The following is a 21845-nucleotide window of genomic DNA, read 5'->3' as shown; positions in this document are numbered from 1 at the left end:
GGGAATCACTTTCGTGTGGAATTCTCTGCAACCCGTTGCGAGCAGTTGCGCAACCAGTTGCATGGGTTAGTGTTAGGGGGTAGAGTCAAATAGTCGACTTTAAAGAAAAAATGGAATCGAATTTTATTGACTTACATTCCTGGTCAGAACGATGTTTTAACCGCCCGTACGCGTGGGGGATGATTGGTTTTCGCGCGAGGACTTTTTTCCGACAAAGTCTTAAGAATGAGGCTTTACTCCAGAAGCTTCATTGACTCGGATCTTGGTTAGTGTAGTTATTGATTACGACATTGATGATGATGATGATTAATTAATTAATTAACAGGGCTTAATTTCGCGGTGGGGGGGGAGAGCGGTTCAGGGTGCAGAGCAAAGCGGAATGATTCGCGAGTTCAAATCCCGGTTGTTGCGGGTTCACTCAGCCCATCATTCTGTCGGGGTCGATAAAATGAGCACCACCTTTGTGGGGATGATCAACGGTGGATTGCCCTCTTGAGAGGCTCCCACCCCCACCCCCGGCATAGTAATGTGGAATTTCATCCACTGACTTGTTTAAGCAAGAAATAGTAACTCTCATAACCACACCCCCCACCCCATCCACGACATGGGGGGGGGGGGGGGGGGAGAGGGGGGAGTATTTTCTAGAGCTCAGCCCTGGACAGCTCCAAGCTCGACATTAAGCCCTGGTGGTTAATCTATAACGGTAGGGAAGAAGTGTGATCGGGTTTCGCTTCCGTCTTTCTCCGCACAGCGCTGCATGCATGAGCTGGGTTCGACACCGGTTGCCCGTGCGAAGAACAAAACCTGTACATAGCCCCGCACCCCCCATCTAACCCCACCGTACCCCGCCCCCTGAACCCCCTAAATTCCCCGCCCCCCCCCCCCTCCTTTAATCTCCCCCCCCCCCCTATCCCACCCCCAATTCCCCCATTCAATTCACTGCGTCCGTGTGATGTCAATGCATGTTAATTTTACGAATTGAACGATGGGTGTTTAACTTTTTACGTCGAATTTAAGTTCCTTGTTCCGTCGTATTGAACTGAGAGAACAACACACACACACGCACGCGCATACACAATGCGTTCAATAAATATGATCAAAATATAAAATACATATATATATCAAATCGGTGATAGAAAACACACGAAGCGTTCAACCTGAAACCGAGATGACGTCGGTTAACGCGGCGACGCAAGCGTCGCAAGAGGAGTAATTGAATTGCTAAGTTGGCGAATTAATTAATTACGAGATCAGCAGTTGATTGAGTTTAATTTATTTTTGTCTCCCCGATGAGTAGAAATGTCACCGCAGTGGGGGTCGATACCTCCCGCCTTAGTCTCCTCTCTCTCTCTCTCGGCTCCCTCGTTATCCATCGCCCCTTTGGCATCACACCACCCAAACCTTGACGCCCCTTTTGCCTGACAGACAACAGTCGACCCTTGCGATTGGGGTGGGGGGGGGCGTTAATTCGTTCACCGATTTGACCGTTTCACGTGAACCACGGTTGCTGAACACACAAAGACAAAATCCCCCCCCCCCAGCCCCATGTCGCCTTGACAAACTGTTAGTGGCAAGCGCTGTTAGCGAGTAGCACTGAGGGGGCTGGGTGGCCTGCACCACGCCCGTCAAGCACAAAGACAAAGCCCCCCCCCTATAACTTTAACAGTCTGTTGGGGCAAGAGCTATTTAGCGAGCACACACACACACGCACGCACAGCCAACAGGCCCAAAGAGCCAAGCGCCCAGCAACAACCAGCACCTCCCAACAACAATAATAACAACAACGGCAGCTTCATTCGCTCCTGTTTGGGCAAAACTGACATCCAGATGCAATCACGAGGCCACATATCCATCGCAATGAGAGTGTTTATTTAGACTGCAAGAGGAATCCGATGAGCTATGAAGCTCTTTAACGCGGATGTCCAGTAGGGGCGGCTCAACGAGTTACACGAGGAAGCAACAGAAAGACACGGCAGGAGCGCAAGATAGAGAGAGGGTAAGCACGTGACTCAAACAGATTTATAGGTTAAGTAAAAAGTTCATTTTGCATAAATCCCTGCCGATGTAGGGATTTATGCTTCTGTCGGTGGTAAATCGATACGAGTCGACCACCACTTGCCTTTGGCATTGAGCGACAACATAAGATCTTTGTACCCGTGGCACCACCACCAGCAGCAGCAGCACGACGGGAGGGGAGGAGAGTCAAGGATGCGATGGGTGGGACAAAGAGCAAGGGGGGGCGGGAGAGAGAAGAGAATGGGGGGGGGGGGTGAGAAGGATGGAAGAGGAGTGGAGAAACGCAAGCGAAGGGGTCAGGGGAGGTGAGGAGAGGGAGGAGAGAGAGGGGAGAGGCGACACCAGGGCCTGGACGCTGCTGCTGCTGCTACACGGACGGAGGAGGCGGCGTCTGTTTTCGCAGTGGGCGGGCGGCGCTGGGAGGGGGAGGGGTTCACAGTGGGCGTGGTCACACACAGAAGCCACGTGGTTTGCGGGAGGCTTGAGCTGATTTAGATGATGAGATTATAAGAGCTTGCGAGGGCGAGACGATGACGATGGGAGGAGGGAATTCCAAAGTGGAGCAGTGTAAGGGAAGAAGCGGAGAGAGAGAAGTGAGATGAGCTGCCGTGCCGTGGTTGGTGGTGGTGGTGTAGTGTAGCAGTAGTGTAGCAGTAGTGTAGCAGTAGTGTAGCAGTAGTGTAGCAGGTAGTGTAGCAGTTAGCGCACTGCGCTACGAACCCGGAGACCACAGGTTCGATTCCCGCTCACGGCCAACACCCGTGACGATTATTTGAACCGGTCATTGGCCTCGCTAAGGTCGACTCGGCCTCAAATTAGTGTATGGTGCGGTGTGTTGAACACCACTTGCCCCAACGGTCTATGAAGGCTACACACGGGGCATCTTTTATCTTTGTTGGTGGTTGAGTCGCCGTGCGGTGGGTGGCACGGAAGAGTCAGTGTCTGGTGGAGACCGAGTCCTCAACACGGACGGTGGAGGAATCGGCGAGGGAAGTTCACGGCAAGAGTCACCGTGGCAGTAGTAGCGATAGAAGTGTGATGAGGCGACAGAGCTAAACTAAGCTTTATACTTGGCTCTTTCGGTAAAGTCACGTAGAAGGGAAACAATAAAATAATAAAAATATAAAAAATACAATTTTATTGTTTTATATTTTTATATATAAAACAATAAAATTTTATTGTTTTATATTTGTATTCTTTTATTGTTTCCCTTCTACGTGACTTTACCGACTGAACCAAGAATATGAATCCCTGCAGTCACGAAAGCTTTAAATCAAAAATGTAACTAAGCGATGTTTATTGCACCAGGTTAGGCCCACTTAGCTTGTATAGCTCTTTTTCAGAAGCGACCTGGCCACCCAAACGAAGTGGCTTATCACGTGCACATGTATCGCAGCCGAATACTCTACGCACGCACGTTGACTCTCAATGTGGAGGGGAAAACCTGCAGGACCGGGAGATAAAATGCACGCGCTCACGGGGAGAGCACGCAACCTCCAAATATACAGCAGCAGGCGTCAGGGGTGGGGCTCGAACCGACGGCCTCCTGCACACCAGGCGAGGTAGTTAACATCTCGCGATCGGGGCGAGATCACTGACCGCCGGTGAGCGAGGGACCCAATGCAGCATGTGATAGCCGACTCTGAAGGTCGCCGATCTTTAATAGCCCACCCTTTAGACTTCAAGGATACCATCATCAGCAGCAGCATCATCACCAGTGGCATCGTCATCTTTGGCAGCAGCAATCAGCAATTGTCATCAACACCATCGTCATCATGCATTGCATTATCATCGCAGTATCATCAGCAGTCGTCTGAGCAGTTGTAGCAGGAGCAGCAGCAGTAACATAATAATGAATTATAATCAGCAGCAGGCGCATTAGCATTGTCCTCAGCAGCAGCAACATCAGCAGCAGTAGCAGCATCAGCAGCAGTAGCAGCATCAGCAGCAGGATCATCAGCAGCAGCAGCATCTGCAGCAGCAGCAGGATCATCAGCAGCAGTAGCAAGATCATCATCATCATCAGCAGCAGCATCTGCAGCAGTAGCAGCATCACAGTCGTAGCAGGATCATCAGCAGTAGCAGCGTCTGCTGCAGCAGCAGGATCATCAGCAACAGCAGCAGGATCATCAGCAGCAGCAGTAGCAGGATCATCATCAGCAGCAGTAGCAGGATCATCATTATCAGCAGCAGTAGCAGCATCAGCAGCATCTGCAGCAGTAGCAGAATCAGCAGCAGCAGCAGTAGCAGGATCATCATCAGCAGTAGCAGGAACATCATCAGCAGTAGCAGGAACATCATCAGCAGCAGTAGCAGGATCATCATCAGCAGCAGTAGCAGGATCATCATTATCAGCAGCAGTAGCAGCATCAGCAGCATCTGCATCAGTAGCAGAATCATCATCAGCAGCAGTAGCAGGATCATCATCAGCAGCAGTAGCAGCATCAGCAGCATCTGCAGCCGTAGCAGAATCATCAGCAGCAGTAGCAGGATCAACTGCGTAAAAGTAGGCGAGGATAACGTAGGGAGGGAGAGCGGGATGGGGGTGGGCTGCCTGATCACCACCGCCACGTGCATCGGTTGAGTCGCCCAGATATTTGGTAGCTTTAGCCACTACCTCAAACTCTCACCCAAACAAGAGTAGCCAACCAAACACCCCCCTCTCACCCTACCATACTAACCCTAGCCACGCTAGCCAACGAAACACCGCCCTCTCACCCTACCATACTAACCCTAACCCTAGCCACGATAGCCAATCAGACACTAGCCCCCACCCTACCATACTAGCACTACCCCTAGCCACGCTAGCCAATCAGACACTAGCCCCACCCTACCCTACTAGCACTACCCCTAGCCACGCTAGCCAATCAGACACTAGCCCCCACCCTACCCTACTAGCACTAACCCTAGCCACGCTAGCCAATCAGACACTTGCCCCCACCCTACCCTACTAGCACTAACCCTAACCACGCTAGCCAATCAGACACCAGCACTACCCAAGACCCTGACCCAGCCTCTAGCCCTATCACCCCCCCCCCCGCTTCTTCGTCAGCGCCATCCCACACGTCCCTGCCACTCTTCTGCCAGTCTACGGCGCAGCAGCGGAGAGGGAGAGAGAGGCAGACGGACAGGGGGGGGCGGAGACGAGACCCATCCAGCAGTGGCACGCATCGCCCGCCGCGGTGACTCTCCTCCTACTCGGCGAGATGTTAAGCTCACAACTCACACCCCGAGTAGCAGCCTCCTCGGTCGCAGTTTCTATCACTGAACAACTCCTTCTCCTCCTCCCAACGACACGGGGCGAGGCCAATGCGTGTTCTCTCTCTTTGTTTTTTTCGTATTTTGAAGATATACGGTAATGGTGCAGTATTAGATTCGCATGGTTTCAATGTTATGGCTGTTTGCTACGCAGGTTCTCTCGTGTGTGTTGATAACGACGATGATGATGATAAAAGACAAATCTGAGTTTCTTTTCTGACACTCCCCCAACTTCCACATCCACCCCCATCACTTCCATTCCGACCCCCCCCCCTCAACACTAAGCCCCCCCCCCCACTCACTCTCCCCACACCACTTCAATCTCGACCCTCCTCCTCCAACACCGAGTCCCGTCATCTCCGCCCCCCACCCACCACCCACCAGCACCCTCAACCACAACCACCACCCCTACCACCTCTCCCCTATGCATCTCCCACCCCCCCTTGCCCCTACCCCTTCCCCTGCTGGGTGTTTCTTCTTGATGATGATGATAATAACTATGCATTCGGCTGGATGGGTGTTGTTCTCTGTGACTGGAGGAGGTCGCTGGCTGAGACGCGCGTCTCGTTGTGTGCGCGGTCACTGATTGATGTTCTCTCTCTCTCTCTTTTTTTTTCGAACATTATTATTGTCACATAATTATATTGTAGCGGTCAAAAACAACAACAACGAACGAACACTCCACCGGCGTGCGCCACGATTTATTTCCGTCGACTCGCTCTGGCTCCTCTGCTTGTCGTGGTTGGTTGTCCGACGGTGGTGGCTGTGATGGTGGTGGTTCGTGGTGGTTGTGAACGGCACTTGGGAGAGGGCCTTTGTGTGTGTGTGTGTTGGTGTGTGTGTGTTGGTGTGTGTGTGTTTGTGTGTGTGTTGTCTTCGCCGGTTGGAAACATTTAGGCTGGCCTGCCTACGATCCATCCTGGGTTTAACCAGGCTGGATTGTGTGAGGAGCTCACAAATCCTTGAAAGATCTGGGCAAAGTCCCATCGGTGAGCTCCTCCGACAGGCAAGGCTGCGTTGGCTGGGTCATGTAGCCCGCATGCCCAGCCAACGCATGCCTAAACAGCTTTGGTTCGGCCGGATCGAGGGGCTAAACGGGCGCGGCACGGGCTAGAGAAGAGATGGAGTGATGTGGTGCGGGAGGACGTGGAGCTGAGTGGACTTGCCGATGACTGATACCGGCGGTGTCAAGATCGGCCTCTGTGGAGGAGGCTCGTGAAGGACGCTACTGGGCAGTTGGAGGCAGTCGCCCTCCAACAACAACGGAGGGCGGAGGAGCGAGGCTCACAACAACGAGCGGAGCGCCGGGTAGCTAAAGCACAGCAAGTTGGCATAGTAGGGGGCACAGGTGGTGCATCAGCCAGTCATCTCAGTCATCTCGGTCAGTCGACCCGTGGCACCTGGTTCTGCCCCGTGACCTCCTGCCAGCGGGCGTTCGACACTTCACGTGGTAGCCTCAAGGTGCACATGGCCTGGCACAAGCGTCGTGGTGACGTCACCGCCACTTAGTGGCGAATGGCGGTTGTTGGTGTGCGTGTGTTGGTGTGTGTGTTGTGGGTCTTAGTGTAGCGGTATAGCGCTGCGCTATGAACCTTGCTCACGGTCAACGCCAGTGACGATTATCTGAACCGGTCCTGGGCCTCCCCTAGGTCGACTCAGCCTGAAATGAGTACCTGGTGCGGTGTGTAGTAAACATCGCCACTGGGGAGACAAAGGCGGCCGGGCGTGGTTCTGGCCACCCACCCCCTCGTGTGCCGTGCCGGCCGTCACAGGTGCTCGCTAACAGAACTTGCCCCAGCAGTATGTTAAGGGCTTAAGGCTAGATGGAGGATCTTTGTCTTTGTATTGCCTTTTGTGGTTGTAATTGTTGTGGTGGTTGTGATTTGTGTTGTAATTGTTGTCATGGTTGTTGTGATTGTTGTTGTGGTGGTGGTGGTTGTTGTTGGTTTTAATTGGATGGCCAGGAAAAAGAAAAACTGGGGAGAACAAATTGATTGTGAAGACGGAGTGATGCGATCAGGACAATGGCGCAGTCCTGAAATTTATCATCTCACGCCACTGCTGGCAGAAGAGCCCTCCACGAGAGGGAGTCCCTCCTACAGTGTGTATTTTGGCCTACTCTTCCACGGTCGGCCAGCAGACGTCTTGGGAATGATGGGAGCACCTACACTTTACCCAAATTGTGCCGGAATGCCGCTGATAAATGGACGGAGGGCGTGGGGACTTGTAAGTTGGCCGTGGGCTTGAACTGCCTCGCCGGGAGAAATGACCCTGCGACCTCTGGATTGCAACTCCAGTGCGTTGACCGTCACGCAGCGTCAGCAGGGTCCCGTTCGGATCGGTGTTGAACAAAAGTCAACGCACGGTCAGGTATAACCCAGCCCTAGGCCTACCCCTGACTCTTAACGCCACCTCCGGAACCTACCTCTGACTCGTTAGTCCAAACGCTACCATTATGTTAATCCTATAATTACATCTAAGCCTGATGATCCTAAGCCCACAGGAGTCGGCAAACCTGCGGCGCCTGAACCGCATGCTTGCTTTGTGACGTTATTTATTAAGGACAACCACCGTCTCGCATTCACCACCACCACCACCACGGTGCATTGCGGCTCATGAAATATTTAGGTTTTTTTTGTTTACGGAATTCGAGAAAAAAATTGTCTCTTCTTGTTATTTTGGTTGCCGATCCTCGCCCTAAACCTATCACTGCATCAACCTCTAATTCTACCCCTTAACCTTACACCTGATCCTAACACTATCCAACCCCTAACACTATCCAACCCCTAACACTAACACGACTCCTACCCCTAACTCTACCCCTAAGCCTGCAGCCACCATTAGTCCGACTCAGGACCCTAGCCCTGCTCTAAAACTAACCCCTACCCCGCTCTTTAACACCTCCAACAAGTTCACAGCAATGTCTCCTGCTCATATGAGCACTGGGCAGCCCTAAGCGGATGCTGGCGTAAATTCCACGTTCCTACGACGGGGATGAGTATATTCACAGGACAACTGCTGTTGACTTCCTGACAAAGTGGTACCGATTTTAGCGACACTGCAGAGACGATGGGCTGATGCCCCCCTCCCCTCCTCCCATCACCCCGATCAGGATGTGAACTCCCAACACTTCCGATTGCTGCTGCGAACGGCTGACTCCAGCGCTGAGCCACCCCGTCACCACCCCCACCCCTGACCCTACACGTGACCCCGCCCCTCGCCGCAATGCAGCCAAGATGCGCTCGCGTCACCATGGTGACCGTGGTCCGTGGCCATGGCAACGCGCGCGCGATTGGCTGCAGGATCGCAGTGCGGAGGAGATTGTGGGGGGCGGGGCTGTGGGGGGAGGCGAGGGGCGGGGCTGTGGGGGAGGGGGTGGGAGTGGGCGAGGGGCGGGGCGTAGGGATGACTCCCCCAGAATTTTAGGAAAATGACACCGATATCAAAATGCTTGTGTGTAGATGTGTGTGTGTAGATGTGTGTGTGTAGATGTGTGTGTGTAGATGTGTATGTGTGTGTAGATGTGTATGTGTGTGTGTAGATGTGTATGTGTGTGTGTAGATGTGTATGTGTGTGTGTAGATGTGTGTGTGTAGATGTGTATGTGTGTGTGTAGATGTGTGTGTGTAGATGTGTATGTGTGTGTACGTGGCTGTTTGCGTGGGTGTGTGTGGGTGTCCGTGTGTGTGGGTGTGTGAATGGTTGTGGGGGAGCGGTAGCGTAGTGGTTTGCGCGCTGCGCTACGAACCCCAGGGACCTGAGTTTGTTCGATTCCCGCTCCAGGCCACCAACACCAATTGCGATTATCTGAACCGCTACTGGGCCTCCCCGAGGTCGACTCAGCCTCAAATGAGTACCTGGTGCGATGTGTAAACATCGCCACTTGGGAGACAAAGGCGGCCGGGCGTGGTTCTGGCCACCCACCTCCTCGTGCCGGCCTTCATAGGTGCTCGCTAACAGCACTTGCCCCAGCAGTCTGTTAAGGCTATACGGGGGTTCTTTGTCTTTATATATTCGGGCGTGGTCCTGGCCACACCACATCTCCTTGCGTTCTCGCCAACAGCACTTGCCCCAATCGTCTGCTCGAGGCTATAGAGGGACCTTTGTTTTTGTGTGGTGTGTTCTATAGGCGTATGTGTGTATTGGTGTGTGTGTGTTTGATGATCGCGTTATGTGGGCGTGTATGTCGCTTTCATTCATGCAGTCGTCACTCACAGTCGCGTATGTGCTCGCACACAGCAGTCCGATGCACACGTACACAGCCCCGATGTACACGCACACATGCAAATACAAATATCCCCCCAAACGTCACGCCAGCCACCAAGCCCAGCCGTCTTTGTCTCCCCAGTGCTAATGTTTACACGCCGGTAAAAAAAACACGCGTCGATTCTTACACAACCGAATCGATTTTGGGATACGATAATGAGTTCCATAGGCGATATGTCAATCGATTAACCGTTACATTGAACAAATCCACGAACGATACGATTCGAGATCATATATTCTATCGAATACTCGATGATGTATTCTTGCCATGAGCATCAAGAACAAGGTCATTGCAGCTGCTCCCGTTAACCGCGTGGACGGCCCTGCGAGAGAGAGAGAGACAGCGAGCTGGGTCCCAAACTCAGCGGCTCGACACGAAGACCTTGGTGACGTCTGAGGATCAGAAGTCCCGACTTAGGGATGCTGGGAATCCCGTGGGCAGGAGAACACGGGGCAAGGTGAGTGCCGCTACGGGCGATACGACTCGGCAAGAGATGGGACCCCCCCCCACCCCGAACCCCGGATGGGACCCCCCTGGATGGGACTCCCCCCACAGCTCCGTGCTGGGGACCTTCCCTGTGTGTGCAGGGCGGGGTGAGGGGCCCGGGCACTGGAGCGGTCTCCACGAGTCTGGTGGCCAAGGGGAAGAGAAGGCCTCGGGGCAGATGGTGGCGGAGAACTGTCGGAGCAGAGCCATGGCTCCCTGCGAGTCTGTGGCTCGCTGCGTGCGAGCCTGTGGGTCTCTGTGTGAGTCTATGGCTCACACTGTGTGTGAGTCTGTGGGTCTCTGTACGAGTCTGTGGCTCTCTGTGAGTCTGTGGCTCACTGTGTGTGAGTCTGTGGGTCTCTGTGTGAGTCTATGGCTCACTGTGTGTGAGTCTGTGGGTCTCTGTACGAGTCTGTGGCTCTCTGTGAGTCTGTGGCTCACTGTGTGTGAGTCTGTGGGTCTCTGTGTGAGTCTATGGCTCACTGTGTGTGAGTCTGTGGGTCTCTGTACGAGTCTGTGGCTCTCTGTGAGTCTGTGGCTCACTGTGTGTGAGTCTGTGGGTCTCTGTGTGAGTCTATGGCTCACTGTGTGTGAGTCTGTGGGTCTCTGTGTGAGTCTATGGCTCACTGTGTGTGAGTCTGTGGGTCTCTGTGTGAGTCTGTGGCTCTCTGTGAGTCTGTGGCTCACTGTGTGCGAGCCTGTGGGTCTCTGTGTGAGTCTGTGGCTCTCTGTGAGTCTGTGGCTCACTGTGTGCGAGCCTGTGGGTCTCTGTGTGAGTCTATGGCTCACTGTGTGTGAGTCTGTGGGTCTCTGTGCGAGTCTGTGTCTCTCTGTGAGTCTATGTGAGTCTTTGGCTCACTGTGTGTGAGTCTGTGGGTCTCTGTGAGTCTGTGGCTCACTGTGTGTGAGTCTGTGCGAGTCTGTGTCTCTCTGTGAGTCGTTGGCTCACTGTGTGTGAGTCTGTGGGTCTCTGTGCGAGTCTGTGTCTCTCTGTGAGTCTATGTGAGTCTTTGGCTCACTGTGTGTGAGTCTGTGGGTCTCTGTGTGAGTCTGTGGCTCTCTGTGAGTCTGTGGCTCACTGTGTATGAGCCTGTGGGTCTCTGTGTGAGTCTGTGCCTCTCTGTGAGTCTATGGCTCACTGTGTGTGAGTCTGTGCGAGTCTGTGTCTCTCTGTGAGTTTTTGGCTCACTGTGTGTGAGGTCTGTGGGTCTCTGTGTGAGTCTGTGGCTCTCTGTGAGTCTATGGCTCACTGTGTGTGAGTCTGTGTGAGTCTGTGTCTCTCTGTGAGTCTATGGCTCACTGTGTGTGAGTCTGTGGGTCTCTCTGTGTGAGTCTGTGCCTCTCTGTGAGTCTATGGCTCACTGTGTGTGAGTCTGTGCGAGTCTGTGTCTCTCTGTGAGTTTTTGGCTCACTGTGTGTGAGTCTGTGGGTCTCTGTGTTAGTCTGTGGCTCTCTGTGAGTCTTTGGCTCACTGTGTGTGAGCATGTGGGTCTCTGTGTAAGTCTGTGTCTCTCCGTGAGTCGATGTCTCACTATGTATGAGCCTGTGGGTCTCTGTGTGAGTCTGTGCCTCTCCGCGAGTCTTTGGCTCACTGTGTGTGGGCCTGTGGGTCTCTGTGTGAGTCTGTGGCTCTCTGTGTGAGTCTGTGGCGCCATGCTGTTTGTGCCATTTGCCTAAACGTAAGAGTAGCGTCTCGTTTACATAACAATACAATTTACGGAGATGCACGCGCTTAATTGGAATTCCATTGCGAGACTAGGAAAGATGAACACGTGGATTAAAACTATAAGCTGAACAATGTTCTTTGTACCTTACCAGGTAAGGCCCACTGAGCGATATCGCTCTTTTTTCAGTTTTCAGAAGCCACCTGACCACAAATGTTAGCTCATCGAAGTCGCTTATCACGTGGATTGTTATACTGGTAGGTACCCTCCTGGTTACACCAGCCCACAGGGGAATATTGTGTCCGTCCGTCCGTGGTGCAGGGAGGGGCTGTGTGGGGAGGGTGGGGCTGGGTGGGGAGGGTGGGGCTGGGTGGGGAGGGGCTGGGTGGGGCTGGGTGGGGCTGGGCTGGTCACCCCGTGGTGCCCTTATAAAACTCAACGTTTAACCTACTCACGACGGCTTGTGCTCGCCCTCACAGTCGGGAATATTTGCGGAATACACCACGCCGCCGTTGACCCTGGCCATTGACCGAGCAACCGAACGTTCCTACCAGCTCCCTCCGCAGAAATGTGTTAGTAGCCAAATGCTCGTGTCGATTCTAAATGTGCAGAGAAACCCCGGAAGTCCCAGAGAAAAAAATCTACGCGACCACAGGGAGAACATGCAAACTCCAAATATCAGGGTCGGGTTCTAACCCACACGACCTCCTGTATGGGGAGGGAGGCCTTCATCCAGCAGTGGATTGACCATGGCTGCCGACGACGACGATCATCGCTTGCAACACTCACACACATCACAGACGCCACCAAGCAGCAACAACAACAAAACATCGACGCGCGTCCAAATCGTCGATTGAAATCGATAAATCGACGCGTCGTTACGCGAGTGAACACGAAACCGATAGTCATTAACCAGGGGTCGGTAAACCAAATAAACAAGATGCATTTTTTTTCCACCATCATCACCATGACCACCATCATCACCACCATCATCATGACCATCACCACCACCACCATCATCACTATCACCATCACCACCATCACCATCATCATGACCACGACCATCACCACCACCATCGTCACCATGACCACCATCACCACCATCACCATCGTCATGACCATCACCACCACCACCATCATCACCATCACCACCACCATCACCATCATCACCACCATCATCATCACCACCACCATCATAATCACCACCACCATCACCACCATCATCACCACCATCACCATCATCATGACCACCACCATCACCACCATCACCATCATCATGGCCACCACCATCACCACCACCACCATCATCATCATCACCACCATCACCACCACCATCATCATCATCACCACCATCATCACTACCATCACCACCACCACCACCATCATCATTACCATCACCACCACCATCATCATCACCATCACCACCACCATCATCATCACCACCATCATCATCACCACCATCATCACCATCACCACCACCATCATCATCACCATCACCACCATCATCATCACCACCACCATCATCACCACCACCACCATCATCATCATCACCACCATCATCATCATCACCACCATCATCACCACCACCATCATCACCACCTCGTCGTTCTCACAGCCACTAGGGGGCACTACCACACCGAACATCGCAACGGGGATGAAACACCCCCCCACCCTACGGAAAAGTAAACAAAATACAAACTAAATTATTAAATTACTCGACGACACGAGCGGCCGACGCGCGCGACGGAAACGGATTTTCCGTCGAAGCGGATTGACCGGAACCCCCCCCACACCCCCTCGACTGAAAGATGAACGCGCAGTGGGGCACGCAGCAGGGCACGGGGGTCCCCACGAGCCCCCAGAGCCCCCAGATCCCCGCGGCGGCGTTGGCGTTCGAGCAGCTCCGCTTCCTGAGCCTCCAGCAGCTGCGGGGGCTGCTGCAGAACGACGAGAAGCTCGCGGAGATGGCGCGGGAGCGAGACGAGGTCAGGGGGGAGGGGTCAGGGGTGGGGGGGGCTGGTGGTGCGGGGGGGGGGTGCTGGTAGTGCGGGGGGGGGGGCTGGTGGTGCGGGGGGGGCTGGTGGCGCGGGGGGGGAGGCTGGTGGCGCGGGGGGGGGCTGGTAGTGCGGGGGGGGGGCTGGTAGTGCGGGGGGGGGGCTGGTGGCGGGGGAGCGAGACGAGGTCAGGGGGGGCTCGCGGGGGGGATAGGGCTGGTGGCGCGGGGGGGGCTGGTGGTGCGGGGGGGGGGGCTGGTGGGGGGGGGGGCTGGTAGTGCGGGGGGGGGGCTGGTAGTGCGGGGGGGGGGGCTGGTAGTGCGGGGGGGGGCTGGTAGTGCGGGGGGGGGGCTGGTGGCGGGGGAGCGAGACGAGGTCAGGGGGGGCTCGCGGGGGGGATAGGGCTGGTGGCGCGGGGGGGCTGGTGGCGCGGGGGAGGCTGGTGGCGCGGGGGGGGGGCTGGTAGTGCGGGGGGGGGGCTGGTAGTGCGGGGGGGGGGGCTGGTCGCGCGGGGGGGGGGGCTGGTCGCGCGGGGGGGGGGCTGGTGGCGGGGGAGCGAGACGAGGTCAGGGGGGGCTCGCGGGGGGGATAGGGCTGGTGGCGCGGGGGGGGCTGGTGGTGCGGGGGGGGGGCTGGTGGTGCGGGGGGGGGGCTGGTGGTGCGGGGGGGGGGCTGGTGGCGCGGGGGGGGCTGGTGGTGCGGGGGGGGGGCTGGTGGTGCGGGGGGGGGGCTGGTGGCGCGGGGGGAGGGGCTGAAGAGGGGATAGGGAGCGGCGAGGGGGGGTAAAGGGGGGAAGGGTAACGAGGGAGAGGGGACGAAGGGGATTCGAGGGGAGGGGAAGTGGTTGAGAGGGGATCGGGCAGGGGTCGGCAACCAAAATAACAAGAAGAGCCATTTCTTTCCAATTCGGTACAAAATTCAGTATTTCAAGAGCCGCAATGCATCTATGCACATACTGTACATACGTACATATCGTCAAGAAGCAGTCCGTAAAGAGCCGCATGCGGCTCCGGAGCCGTAGGTTGCCGACCCCTGGGATAGGGGAAGTGAGGTAGACTGGGGGGGGGGGGTATTGGGGGATCGGGGGGGGGGGGCAGTGTGGGGTCACGAGAGAGGGGAGGGGGGCTATTATGAGACTGCGTTTGTACGGGGGGAGGTGGGCGAGAAGTCCGTACACTCTCCGTGTAGGCGGCTGCCATTGACTGGCACGGCGTGCGGGGTGTAGGGATTTCCCGCCCACCGTCTACAGTTAGGAACAGCGTTTTACAGTCACACGGGGGTTGAACTCAGGAGTCTGAAGTTGGCTCGGATTTACTATTTAGTGTGGGGGGCAATGAGGGGGGGTATAGAATGGGGGGCGCTGCTGGAATCCGAATGTAAGTTGCTCTTTATTCAATTTAACACGTAGGCTTTCGCGGCCAATATTATTCATAATATAGGTTTTTGGGCTAATGAAGTGAATGATTTTGTCCTTTGAAAAACGTGACACGTTTTTTTACTGTTTGGCCGTGTCGGGTGGTGGAGGGTTACGACACATTTATAAATAACGCGAGCTGACCCAAAAACCTATATTATGCTCTTTATTCAGTTGAACATCTCGCAGATTTTCGCGACCAATATCATCCTTAATATTCTAATTTTATTTTATCTACGCGACTTTACCGAAAGAACCGTTAGAATATGAATTCCTAATATCACGAAAGTTTTAAGTCAAAATCATCCATGAAACAGTTTTTTTTTGGGGGGGGGGGGGGGGAATGAAGGGTGTTAGATCGTGTAAATATATAAATGTGTCGTCAAACCCGCCACCACCCGACACAGTCGAGGTGTGGCGATTCGATGTCTCTTCTCGCTGACCGATGTTCGTGTTTTTGTGTCTTGCGCGTCGTGCCGCGTGTGTCGTTTTGCAAACATCTAAACTACATCTAGAGGCATTGCAAGTGTGGTGGTCATGGGGAGCGGTGGTGCAGCGGTTAGCGCTACGAAACCCGGCGACTCCCGAGTTCGATTCCCGCTCACGGCCACCGCCAACGCCCGTGGCGATTATCCTGAACCGGTCGTGGGCCTCCCCTAGGTCGACTCAGCCCTAGGTCGACAACATCGCCACTTGGGGAGACAAAGGCGGCCGGGCGTGGTGCTGGCCCACCCACCCCCTCGTTGTGCCCTGCCGGCCTTCATAGGTGCTCACTAACAGCACTTGCCCCAACAGTCTGTTAAGGCTATACAGGGGATCAGTGGCGGCTCCTGCAAAATGTCTCAGGGGGGGCAAATGTCTGGATGATTGATAAGGATAAGGTCCACCCATGCAATGAATAAATTAACAGCTTAAGCATGTAAAGGCAACTTCACTTCTTTAATATTAATGAAAAATAAAGTGACTCTTACAATACATCTTGTTTGTTTATATACTCACTATTAAAACAAACCACTCAAGTTTTTTTTATTAAAGATTCCACTAGGTGGCGATAAATTATATTGTTGGATGAAACGTGCTTACGTATGATGACGTTAGCACGTATGATGACGTAAGCATGTTAGGGCGAGCCCTCCCGGAAGCCATAGAGAATGCATTGCAGCGCCCCCGTTCGAAAAAAAACATCTTTGAATGTAAGTCTATGGGACCACTCGGGGCGATTCTCAGCCGTAGTGAAATCGCCCAAAAAGAGGCGGTACTCCACAGAACGTAGCATGACGCTGATTGGACTATATCCAGAGGCACAGTGACGGCTAGCGTGACTCTGTGGTTGAATGACATTGGTGGTGCGTCGCCCAATCGCCCTAATGAAGAAACCGCCCCTGCAGGGGATCTTTGTCTTGTGTGTACGGGTTTGTGTGTGGATGTTTGAGTGTACAAACATTGCCACTCGGGAGACAAAGGCGGCCGTGCGTGGTACTAGCCACACCACCTATCTCGTGCCGTGCCGGCCTTCATAGGTGCTACTCGCTAACAGCACTTAAAGGCTGTAAACCCAAAAGCCTGTTAAGGCTATAGGGGGGGGGGAGGGGGTCTTTGTAAACAGAGAGATAATCCCGCTGGTGGATGAGCAACTCGAGTTAAGCACTTGCAGGGCTGTGCCTTTATACCCTTTCTCCCCCCCCTCCAAATCCCCCCCCCCGCCACACCCCTGACCCCGACCCTAACCCCACCCCCGACCCTGACCCTGACCCCGACCCTGACCCCACCCCTGACCCCGACCCTGACTCCACCCCCAACCCCGACCCTGACCCCACCCCCGACCCTGACTCCACCCCCGACCCTGACCCCGACCCTGACCCTGACCCACCCCTGACCCCACTCCCGACCCTGACCCCACCCCTGACCCCACCCCCCCACGTTGTTGTTGCGGGGGGGGGAGGCCCGTGTCGGTGCTGGGCAGGTGCAGTGCGTGGAGCTGGAGCGCTGCACGGCCGTGGCGAGCACGCGCAGCCTCGCGGAGCTCAACGTGGGCCTGGAGCCGCAGCTGGCGCTGTCGAGGGCCGTGCTGAGCAGCAAGTACCAGCAGCTGCACGAGCTGCTGCGCGACTACCAGCACAAGCAGCGCCAACTCGGTACAAAGTGCTCAAACTGTGCTAACGCGCGGTAGGATTTCGCGACAAATGTCATCCATAGTAGAGGGGTTTTTTTGGGGGGGGGTTATAGATCGCGTAAATATATGAATGTGTCGTTAAAACCGCGCCAACACGCGACACAGCCAACTAGTGAGGGTTGTCACGTAAACAGAACGTGCCGTGGACAGGAAGGACAAGAGGAAAGGGTTCGCATAATGCGCATGCATCATGTGGACTTCTCCACAAAATCTGGCTGTCGCCTGATGAAGCTGGTTGTAATTACTGGCGAAACGTCGTGCACTCAGATTGTAAATGTTGTGGCTTGGCTCTCCAACACAGCGGTGTGCTGTACCAGTGACGAATTGGCCACGTTCTGTTTACGTGACAACCCTTACTAGTTGGCTGTGTTAGGGGTGGGCGGGTTTTAACGACACATTTATATATTTACGCCATCTAACCCAAAAACCTCTATTATGGACTTTCTCACTATAAACACATTTTTTTGGCGAGCACGGACCTGGCGATCACAAATGATAGGTCAACGGAAGTGGCTTGTTGTCGTGTCGACATTCATAGCAGCAGCCAAATACCCCGAACGCGTGACGTTGACCCTAAACCTTGGAGGGAAAAACCGGAGGACCCGGGGGAAAATCCACGCGACCACGGGGAGACAAGAGAGGCATGCAAACTCCAAAGAAACAACAAGACACGACCTCCTGTATACCAGGCGAGGTGGTTAACATCTAGCCACCCTGGCACTGCTGCTGGGGTCACACGCAGCACGCGCCTAGCGTGGGGTTACAATGCTGTGGTCGTGTCGGCTTTTGTGAAACAAACACCATGCTGCTGCCAGCACCGCACAGTGTCATCGCCTGTCTCTGTCGAGGAGAGGGGACGACTCTTCTCCCCCCCCGCCCCCCCCGTCGAGTGAGTTGGTGGTTTCGTGAGCGGGAGGGTGAGTGGGTGAGTGAGTAGGTGAATGATTGGCCGAGTGAGTGTACAGTAGTGAGACGATAAAGGTGAGCAACCCTTCAATCGCGAGGGTATCAACCCGCTTGCTGTACTGCCATCGTACCCTGGCCGGTCAGGGGGGTGGCGACATCAACGCTCACGGGGCGGGAAGGAGAAGGTAGTTTCACGAGTGCGAGTGATCCGCCAACCCGCACTGCCCCCCACAGTGCTGGCTTGCTGGCCACGTGGGGCACAGATGCAGAGGGCCGGCTGGCAGGTCACCGGCCAGCAAGTCACGGGGGGAAATTAATTCTGCTTGGTCGTTCATAACAATGAAACTGGATCGTGTCCTGGGCACAAGGGCATCGACAATATTGTTTTGTACACGATATACCGCTAATTATAACAGGCATTTGCTTCGGCAGGATCGTGACAATTGCAGCAATTTCCTCCTCTCGGATTCATCCCGGGAAGAGGGCACTGAATCAACGCACTCGGTCCCAGTGTTGTTGTGGTCGCGGCGACCAATCAGGAGACGGCGTAGCCTCTCGTCCCACTCCTGGTCCACTTACACCCCACCCCCTCCCGTGCCCTCCGGGTCTGTCCTCGTTCCAACCCTCATCGCCCCACAGCCACATTACCCCGCTTGTTGTACACAGCAGTGAAAGCCACCACCACCACTACCACCGCCGCCAGCAAGAGCAGAGGTGGCCAGGCGGTGGCCTCAGATCAGAGACGCCGTTGAACCGGTACCGTAGAGATTCTGGCTTCCATTCTGGGTTTCAGCCGCCCAGATGTGGTTAAAGCGGGTTCTCACGCGGCACGAGTCAATCGCCTCTGCCCCGATGACCGCAAGCTCGCAAAGAGACCAACAGACTCGCAGAGACCCACAGACCCGCATTGAGACCGTTACACTTACATATAGACCCGCAGAGACTCACAGACTAGCACAGAGACCCACAGAATGGCATAGACACCAACAGACTTTCATAGAGACCCGAAGACCTGCCAAGACCAACAGACTTGCATAGCAACCCTCAGACTCGCATAGAGACCCACAGACTTGCATATACAGACTCGTAGCAAAACATAGTACTCGAATTGTAAATGTTGTGGGTTTTACTATTCAACACATCGGTGGACTCAACTAGTAACGAATTGGCATGTTTGGTTTAGGTGACAAACCTTACTAATTGGCTGTGCCGGGTTGCGGCGGGTTTAACGACACGTTTATATTTACGCGATCTCACCCACAAACCTCTATTATGGATTGCAGAGGTCTGTTCCTAAGTCGATTTGTTCGTAAGTCCAACTTTACTCCTGTCGATTCCAAACACGTTGTACGGCAATCACACTAAACACGAGGATTGTTGTATAATCTCCTGCAGATGTAGATTCCGCTGGTTCTTCACGTTTTGCAGATGTAGTTGCCACCACCGCCACATATTGCGCGGCGATTGAACTTACGACTCTCGGTCCGAACAGGCAACTGGACATACGGACAGGTTTATTCGTATCTCTGAAAGTTCGTAAGTCGAATGTTCGTAAGTAGAGGAGTCACTGTATGGAGTGGTAATGAGACCTGGCTCTTGGTTGATCTATGTCACTGTTTTTAGAGAGAGGTTGGGGCAAAAGTACGCCCCATTGCCATGGGGTCAGAGTGGTCGTGGTGGTGATAAGTGTTGGTGCTGGTTGTGGTGAGGGTGGAGCTGATTATGGTGAAGGTAACATCGTGGTGAGGTGTGTTGATAATAATCGTGGTAAGGGTGTTTATGATTGTGGTGCTGTTACATCAGCGTGGTGAAGTATGCTCAAATAGCTCCCCACGACTCCACAGACATCCCTCATGCATCAGGGGGTTTACAAAAGGGGCTGCACATACATGTGTGCATGTTCGCATGTTCGTGTGCATGTTCGCATGTTCGTGTGCATGTTCGCATGTTCGTGTGCATGTTCACATGTTCGTGTGCATGTTCACATGTTCGTGTTCATGTTCACATTTTCGTGTGCACGCATGACGCTTTGCTACAAACCCGGCGACTTGAGGTCGATTCCCCCTAACGGCCAACACCGCGACGATGATCTGAACCAGGCCTGGGCCTCCCCCTAGGTCGACTCAGCCTCGAATGAGTAACCTGGTGCGTTGTGTAAACATCGCCATTGGGGAAACAAAGGCGGCCGGGTGTGTGCTGCTGGCCACCCCGCCCACCGCTGTGCCGTTTCGGCCTTTCGTAGGTGCTCGCGAACAGCACTTGCCCCATGAGTCTGTCGAGGCTATACGGGGGGCCTTTGTCTTTGTGCGCGCCTGTCCACGTGTTCTGTCTCTACCGCAGTGGCGTGAGTCACGCGCGTGGCTGGGAGCCAATGCTGTGGCCAGCTGCCGTTCCGTGGGTGTGTCACACGGGCCGCCGCTGATTGGCTAGGGAGGGGGTTGTGGCCAGAGGTTGTTGTGTGGGGGGGGGCTGGGAGGTGTGAGCGAGCGGACGCTGCCCCATTGGCTGAAGTGTGGGGGGGAGGGGGGAGCTATAGAAGGTGGTGGAGTCACATTGGATGGGTGGGGCCACGGGGAAAGTGGGTGGAGCTACAGGGAGTCGGGGTGGAGCCTAATTGGGTGGCACCACTGATGGAGAGGGTGGAGCTACAAGGAGAAGGGGTGGACCCACATTGAATGGGTGGAGCCATTTGAAGAGTGGGAGGAGCCACATGGGGTCAGGGTGGAGCTACAACGAATGATTGGAGCCATAGGAACATGGATTGGCGCCCCTGGGGAAAGTCGATGGAGCCACTGGAGCGAGTGGGTTGGGGCCCCAAAGAAAAAGCGAGTGGAGCTATTGGGGCGAGTGGGTGGATGCCACAGGGAGAGTGGGTGGAGCTACAGGGAGAGTGGGTGGAGCCACGTGGAGAGTGGGTGGAGCCACAGGGACCGTGGGTGGAGCTACTGGGGCGAGTGGGTGGAGCCCCAGGGAGAGTAAGTGGAGCCACGTGGAGGCACGTGAGGGCTGTGTACGAACATCACCTCCCCGCGCCACACTCGCACGTTTTGCCACGTGTGCCCCAGTCTCGCGTTTCCACCGCCCATCGCCTGGGGTCAACCGCGGTTACGCAACTGGGCCCGTGTGTCAGCGTGAGGGTCTTTGTGTCATTAGGGGGAGCGGCGGTGCAGTGGTTAGCGCGCTACGCTACGAACCCAACTACCCGAATTCGATTCCCTCTCGTGGCCAATATCGGTGGCGAATATCATCTGAACCGGTGTTGTGCCTCTCCTAAGGGAACTCGGTGTGTAAGCATCAGCGCTGGGGAGACAAATGCGACCAGGCGTGGTGTTAGCCACACCGAACTGCTCGTGTGCTGTGCTGGCCTTAATCCATCCTCGCATACAACATAATAGAAATAAAATAATAAATCACGGGTCTCTTGGGATTTCGCTTTACTTGATACAGCAATTGTGCTGTGACCATTCCACCTGAAGACGGAAGCTGGTGTTACCTCCGAAACGTCGTGATTTATTATTTTATTTCTATTATTTTTTCAAATTTTGTTTTTATTATAAATTGTTTTGCCTACGTGACTTTTCCGAAATAACCTAAGAGGGAGTTATCTGTCATTGTTCAGCCTGGGTGGTTGAGTGGAGGCCAAGAAGAGTGACTGCTGCATAATCACC

General features: G+C 54.6%; 1 protein-coding gene across 1 annotated transcript; it reads left to right on the top strand.

Moving 5' to 3' along the window:
• Nucleotides 1-13313: 13313 nt before the first annotated feature.
• Nucleotides 13314-20616, top strand: LOC144730952 (vacuolar protein sorting-associated protein 37B-like). The gene is made up of 2 exons (XM_078611831.1): nucleotides 13314-13675; nucleotides 17062-20616. The coding sequence occupies exons 1-2, from the start codon at nucleotides 13499-13501 to the stop codon at nucleotides 17266-17268; spliced, it is 384 nt and encodes a 127-aa protein (XP_078467957.1). The 5' UTR covers nucleotides 13314-13498; the 3' UTR covers nucleotides 17269-20616.
• Nucleotides 20617-21845: the final 1229 nt, after the last annotated feature.

The sequence above is a fragment of the Lampetra planeri genome, chromosome 37 (genome assembly GCF_965212315.1).
Source record: "Lampetra planeri chromosome 37, kcLamPlan1.2.h2, whole genome shotgun sequence".
NCBI classification, from domain to species: domain Eukaryota; kingdom Metazoa; phylum Chordata; class Hyperoartia; order Petromyzontiformes; family Petromyzontidae; genus Lampetra; species Lampetra planeri.
The sequence above is the reverse complement of the archived record's forward strand: the minus strand, read 5'-3'. Positions and strand labels throughout refer to the sequence as shown.